This window comes from Clytia hemisphaerica, unplaced genomic scaffold (assembly GCF_902728285.1).
Source record: "Clytia hemisphaerica strain Z4C2 unplaced genomic scaffold, Clytia hemisphaerica genome assembly, whole genome shotgun sequence".
NCBI classification, from domain to species: domain Eukaryota; kingdom Metazoa; phylum Cnidaria; class Hydrozoa; order Leptothecata; family Clytiidae; genus Clytia; species Clytia hemisphaerica.
In genome coordinates, this window is record NW_027103587.1 from 1,155,982 (window position 1) to 1,163,183 (window position 7,202).

Sequence of the window (7,202 nt, forward strand, 5' to 3'; positions counted from 1 at the left end):
CATAGTCCCTCTTTCCCCATATTCCCTCTCTCCCCATATTCCCTCTTTCCCCATGTTCCCTCTCTCCCCATATTCCCTTTCTCCCCATATTCCCTCTCTCCCCATATTCCCGTATTCCCATATTCCCTTTCTCCCCATATTCCCATATTCCCGTATTCCCTTTCTTCCCATATTCCCTCTCTTCCCATATTCCCTCTATCCCTATATTCCCTTTATTCCCATATTCCCTCTCTACCCATATTCCCTCTCTCCTCATATTCCCGTATTCCCATATTCCCTTTCTCCCCATATTCCCATAATCCCGTATTCCCTTTTACCCATATTCCCTCTCTTCCCATATTCCCTCTATCCCCATATTCCCTTTATTCCCATATTCCCTCACTACCCATATTCCCTCACTCCCCATATTCTCGCATTCCCATATTCCCTCTCTCCCCATATTCCCTTTCTTCCCATATTCCCTATCTCCCCATATTCCCATATTCCTTTATTCCCTTTCTCCCCGAATTCCCTCTCTCCCCATATTCCTTTATTTCCTTTCTCCCCATATTTGCGTATTCCCTTTCTCTCCATATTCCCATATTTCCTTTCTCCCCATATTCCCATATTCCCGTATTCCCTTTCTCCCCATATTCCCATATTCCCGTATTCCCTTTCTCCCCATATTCCCATATTCCCGTATTCCCTTTCTCCCCATGTTCCCGTATTTCCTTTCTCCCCATATTCCCTGTCTCCCCATATTCTCATTTTTCCGTATTCCCTTTCTCCCCATATTTCCTGTCTCCCCATATTACCGTATTCTCATATTCCCTTTCTCCCCATATTCCCTGTCTCCCCATATTCCCATATTCCCGTATTCCCTTTCTCCCCATATTTCCGTATTCCCATATTCCCTTTCTCCCCATATTCCCATATTCCCGTATTCCCATATTCCCGTATTCCCTTTCTCCCCATATTCCTATACTCCCTTTCTCCTCATATTCCCATTTTCCCTTTAATCCCGTATTAAGGGAATACACAATATTACCAGCTGATATTACTCGTGTTATGCATAAGTGTTAAAATTGCTTTAAAAAAATACAGTCCACCCCATCTCCCTCGAATCAGAGCTCAAATCAGCCTTGTTTCAAATAAGGAACCAGCATTGCTTCCCCGAATCGGGAGAATAGGATTAAAATTTTAATCACAATATCAGAAAAATTGAGTTCTAGAGGAAATACTCCAAGAAGGGACCAAGAAAATCATTCGAGTTACGGAAGTTCGAGTACGAGTAAGCAAGCCTTAACGTACAAGATGAAAAACTACAACTAAAGATCGCGATAGGAAAAATCAAATAATTTCGCGAGATAAACTTTCGCGAAACAATGATTTTAGATTTTTCGCGAGACAAACTTTTCCGAAAGGGTAAAATTCGCGAAATTCGCAAAGGTTTATCTTGCGAAAGTTAACCCGAATAAAGTACTCTTAAAATCAGAAAGACATTTGCAAACCTTTAATTTTTTTTTTTTTACAAAAAATTCAAAATAAGCCTTGAAAATTACTTAACCCAAGCCTTAAAAAGTACAATATGTAGAGCGAGTTGTACTTTTGTAGACAAAAGAGTTCATAATTTCAACTTAGGTTTTCAGTTATTTGGTATTTAATTGTTACATTGAAACAAAAATATTATTAAAATTACTTTTTCAAAGTAGTTTTATGCTCATTTTATTTCTAACGAAAATGGAACCTTTTATCGATTTTTAAGCACTGTCGTGACATTGTTCGTAAGAAAAACCATCTTGGAAAATGCTCGCAGTATCACTTTTTAATGGATTTAACTTACTTCGAAGATAGTTGTTTCATTGAAAGCCTAAAATGAGCCATAATATGTTTTTGTTACCAGGCTTTATCAAGCATGTAAAATTACAATGCAATCGTGTCAAGATAAGGATAAATACAATAACTAGAAAAGACTCCATGGTAAAATAACTACATTGTAGCCAAAACACAAGGTCTAATCTCTATTAAAATGTATCGATTGAGAATTTAATTTCAGATTTAGGGGGTTCTAATATGGAAAAAATATTCAATTTTGACTGCATTTAAGTGTCATCATTTATGACATAATTGTCAATAATGGCATAGATATGAAAAAAAGTTGGAATATTTTAACTTTATTCTGGTCGACAATCTATTAGCTCTGTATTAAAATCATTTTTCGGCACTTAAGAAACTTTTTGTGACCACAGAAAAGGCATTAATGCGTACAATGGTACTTTTTAAGGCTTGTTTACTGGTAATACCTTATAGGTACTAATTTTAGCGCGTACTAATTTTTTGCGCAGAGGCCCAAAAATGCGCGATATTAAATACCGAAATTATGCACAGTCAGGAAGTGAGAGAAAAGTAATACCACATTTTAAAAGAAAGTGGCATTTATCTTTAAAAAGTTCTTTATTTTTGTTTATATGCATAGAAAAGAGAGGCCTTTGTGCGCGAAAATTAATACCGATAATCTGAAGACAATTAGACTAGTAACTAGCCGTTGTATTTCGCTGCAGCCCCGCTTGCAACACGCACACTACGTTCGCTGAATACAGAAACCTCTCATTCCCGTGGCGTTTTTCTTAAAGCCGCGCGCATCACTTTATAAGCACATTTCCCGCGTTTTGTGTCTCAGGAAAACCAGACGCTTGCTAGTCTATAAGACAATTGGCTGCTGCACGAAAATCTTTTTTTCTTGATGCGCGAAAATTAGGGTTGGTGTAATTTAAGATGCACGATCTAACGATTTACGATTCACGATGCGCGATCCATGCATAAAGTATGCTGATTATTCCTAATAATTATCATAAAACATAAATTATATAACATAATTCTAAAACAATGGCATAATATTTTCTCGCTTTTGTTCACCACAGTAAATTTATCCAAAAAAAAGAAATAAATAAGCAATGGAACTACGAATAATTACGACCGTAAAATTATGAAAAAAATAACTTGCATAATCTTACAATAGAAAGAAAGTGAAAGTAATAAACAATGCACAAGAAACATTTTTGCTCTCAGTTTTAACAATCAATAATCGAATATAGGAATTTCCTTCTTAAAGCAAATAAAAGAATATATTGGAGAACAATATGTTTTGCGGACCGTAATGTACGAAGCAAAAAACGGATGCTCTATTATGAGAAAGAATTTTCTTTCGGTAAACAATTTCCCTATATTGATTCAAGTTATGAAATAGAGAGAGAGTACAGAAGGTGAATGCACGTGGCTTTCACTTTCTTTTTTAATCTATAAAAACGCACAGCTGAAAGCTTTTTTAAATATAATTTGTATAATCTTACATAAATTATGTTTTTAAAAATAATTGAGTTTCAGCGAATGAAAGTTTGTAAATTGCCTAAATATTTTATCATGATTAGTATAATTACGCATGAATTAACATATTTTATGCACGGATCGCGAATCGTGCATCGTAAATCGTTAGATCGTGCATCTTAAATTACACCAACCCCGAAAATTAGTACTATTAAGGTAGAGTAATTTAGGAAATTTTCACCGTGCCAACACATTTGCTCGTATTAAGGAGAGGTTTGAGTAAAGTTTTCATTCACCGAGCGGAAAAAATTCTAAAAATAGAATTGGTCGCAGAGATCTCGTAGACACTGTTTGATTTCCATAATATGGGAATACAGGAATATGGGGAGACAGGGAATATGGGGAGAAAGGGAATACGGGAATATGGGAATAGGAGGAGAAAGGGAATATGGGAATATGGGGAGAAAGGGAATACGGGAATATGGGAATATGGAGAGAAAGGGAATATGGGAATATGGGGAGAAAGGGAATACGGGAATATGTGGAGAGAGGGAACATGCGAAGAAAGGGAATATGGGGAGAGAGGGAATATGGGAATACGGGAATATGGGGAGAGAGAGGGAATATGGGTAGAGAGGGAATATGGGAATAAAGGGAATATCGGGATAGAGGGAATATGGGAAGAGAGGGAATATGGGGAGAACGGGAATATGGGAATACGGGAATATGAGGAGAGAGGGAATATGGGTAGACAGGGAATATGGGAATAAAGGGAATATGGGGATAGAGGGAATATGGGAAGAGAGGGAATATGGGAAGAAAGGGAATACGGGAATATGGGAATATGGGGAGAAAGGGAATATGGGAATACGGGAATATGGGGAGAGAGGGAATATGGGGAGAAAGGGAATATGGGGAGAGAGGGAACATGGGGAAAGAGGGAATATGTGGAGAGAGGGAATATGGGGAAAGAGGGACTATGGGGAATAAGAAAAATACATAAAAAGCATTATCTCCTAAATCTAATAGGCAAGATACATGGAGAACTAGCCCATTTTACAGACTAAATCTCTTTGAAAGAGGGACTGGGACTAGCGTCAAATTGAAGAGTCGATTTGTCAAATTGAAGGGTCGATTTGTCAAATTGACAAGCCGACCATCAAATTGAAGGGTCGATTTGTCAAATTGACAAGCCGACTGTCAAATTGAAGGGTCAAATTGACAAATTGAAGGGTCCATTTGTCAAATTGACAAGCCGACCATCAAATTGAAGGATCAATTTGTCAAATAGGGTCGATTTGTCAAATTGAAGGGTCGAATTGTCAAATTGAAGGGTCGATTTGTCAAATTGAAGGGTCGATTTGTCAAATTGAAGGGTCGATTTGTCAAATTGAAGGGTCGAATTGATAAATTGAAGGGTCGATTTGTCAAATTGAAGGGTCGAATTGACAAATTGAAGGTTCGATTTGACAAATTGAAGGGTCGATTTGTCAAATTGAACCATCCAATTGAAAGGTCGAATTTTGTAAGGTATCTAACTTCATACGGCTGACGTTGCCCGATCGACAAGGAGAACAGAGCGCCGTACGGATATTTACTACATACGTTTCTCGAAGAAATGACGTCTTCCGCCTCGAAAAAAGAACATCCTACTGTTTTTACTGCCGGAGCTTGATTTGGCTTGGTTTTGGCCATTTCGTGCGAAAAAATTTGTCCGCTAATCAGCAGAGGGTCCGCTAATTGAGTGTCCGCCTTTTAGAAACTTTTTTATGAGGATTTGACTAGGAAACGGCCGGGGAAAATTGAATTGTCCGCTAATCAGAGGTGTCCGCCTTTTAGAGTGTCCGTTAATAAGAGGTTTTACTGTATTTGGACCTCTTTTATTTGGGGCATTTTTTTATGATACGTCAATTTCCAGTACAAATCCCTGCATCTAAAATTTTTTTTTCTAGAAAAAATAAAATTCAACTGTGAAAGATCATAGAAATCAGTAACACATTTATATAAGATGTCGAGGAAAATATCTCTAAGCAAAAGTCAACAACCGTGGCTTCCAAAACCTTAGCCCATAGATTTTTCGACAAGGCTTGTCAAACTTTACAAAAATCTCTCTTCTTAGAGGATAGGCTACGAAATTTACAATTACTAACACTAGAGTTTCGTAGAACTTTCTGTGATATGGTGCAAAAGTCTACTGTACTATAAATAAGCATCTTCATTTCTACGATAAAGCTACGATTCCAAAGAAAACTACTCATTGACCACGTCTGAATCGACAACACAAAGATGAACTCCAGCCGAACTTTTGCAAGTGATGGATTCGCCTCGGTCCGCAAACAAAGTCGTTCTACTACAGAACCATTCCTACGTGGAATAAGTTGCCGTCTGAGGTGGTAGCTGCTGATTCCATAAAAGACTTCAAAGATAAGTTGAAAGGAACATGGAAAAGTCATCCAGAAATTCGATACACGAAATTTGTAAATTGAGATCGGTTTAGAGGCCCACTGAGTGCCTACAGCCTGTATATTCCTTTTAATAATAATAACAAAAAAGATTTGTGAATTTAGACCCCCTAAAATGGCCAAAAATCCGCCGACAGTAAGACCATTCAATTTGTTAATGTGTTGTTAGCTAACTTAGAGAGGTGGCATGAATCGCAGACCTCTACTCTACACAAAACCGTAGTATACTATAAGTTGCACGAATTCGAACCCCGCTGTCCGATTGTTCGAAAAATCGATTATAAAGATTAACAAATATCGATTAGCGCTAATCGCGATTAGATAGATTTTGTAGCTCAAAAACATTGTGGCTTTTCATACATTAATAAGGAATGTAACCAACAATTTTAACAATATATTTTGACATTTTTTGTCATCATCAGGTCTAAAAACAAATAAAATCAGTTTAAAAACAGATTAAAAACAAACAAACTTTATACACGATATAATATGTACATACTCTCTTTCTCGTAGCACTCTCTCTATACACATATTGACAAATTAAAAGTAAAACGAATAATGTCGCTTAAAATTGCAAGCAATCCCAAGGGACATTTCCCGTCATCACACTAATTAAAATTTTATTATTAATGTGTGGCTTTTAAATTCATCCTTTGTGTTGAGTGATGGTCTCAGTTCTTTTATGTACAACGCTTCTTTAATGAGTAATTGTCTTTGATACTTTGCTCTTGCAAGAATTACGACATCGTTTTCCATTGTTATTTTTACGTCACATGCTTTACAATGAATTCCCACTGGAGTTGACGGTTTTGCGTGCTCTTTAATTCGGGTAGTTAGATGCCGAACTGACTGTCCGACATAGCGCGAATCACATCGCGGACACGAAATCATATACACTACACCGCTTTGAAGAGCTTTCTCAATAGGTGGTTTCAATGGAGGAAGTACGGTTTTTAACTTTCGTAAAGTTAAGACGGTTTTACACGGTAGATAGATTTTGATTTGTTAATCCCGCCAGGCGGTGATTACAACTTCCGTTGTTCGAACGCGTCAGAATAGTAAACCCTGGACATTCATGATTGAAAAATCTTAATCCAGACTTTTTCGTTTCTAGAACATTTCAATAGTTTGAATCGAGTGAACTCCCTCCCCCCCCCGGCTCTGACAAAATATACAAATAGAATACGATTCTGAAACAAAATTTTGTAACATTTTTAGGCATATACCTTTTTCAATAAAATTTCAATGTATCTTTAGCCCTGAAGCTGAAGTAAGAGAATTCTCATAGGCATTTACTTTAAGGCAATTTAGGCGTACAAAAATTTAGCAAATTCCGCGGGTATCAGATAGAGATAAGAAGTTGAGTTTTCAAAGAATATGTCAACCTTTGACGACCAAGTGTAGCAATTTCACCGTTAATATTAAAAACCGGGTAAA

General features: G+C 37.1%; 1 protein-coding gene across 1 annotated transcript; it reads right to left on the bottom strand.

Annotated features, from left to right (window-relative positions):
• Window positions 1-381: 381 nt before the first annotated feature.
• On the bottom strand, window positions 382-789 carry LOC136801476 (LWamide neuropeptides-like). Its single transcript, XM_067058120.1, has one exon. The coding sequence runs from the start codon at window positions 787-789 to the stop codon at window positions 382-384; it is 408 nt and encodes a 135-aa protein (XP_066914221.1).
• Between the last annotated feature and the right edge of the window lie 6,413 nt (window positions 790-7,202).

Excerpts from the sequence above, each read along its gene's own strand:
- LOC136801476 (XM_067058120.1), bottom strand. The coding sequence starts at position 789 with ATGGGGAGACAGGAAATATGGGGAGAAAGGGAATACGGAAAAATGAGA.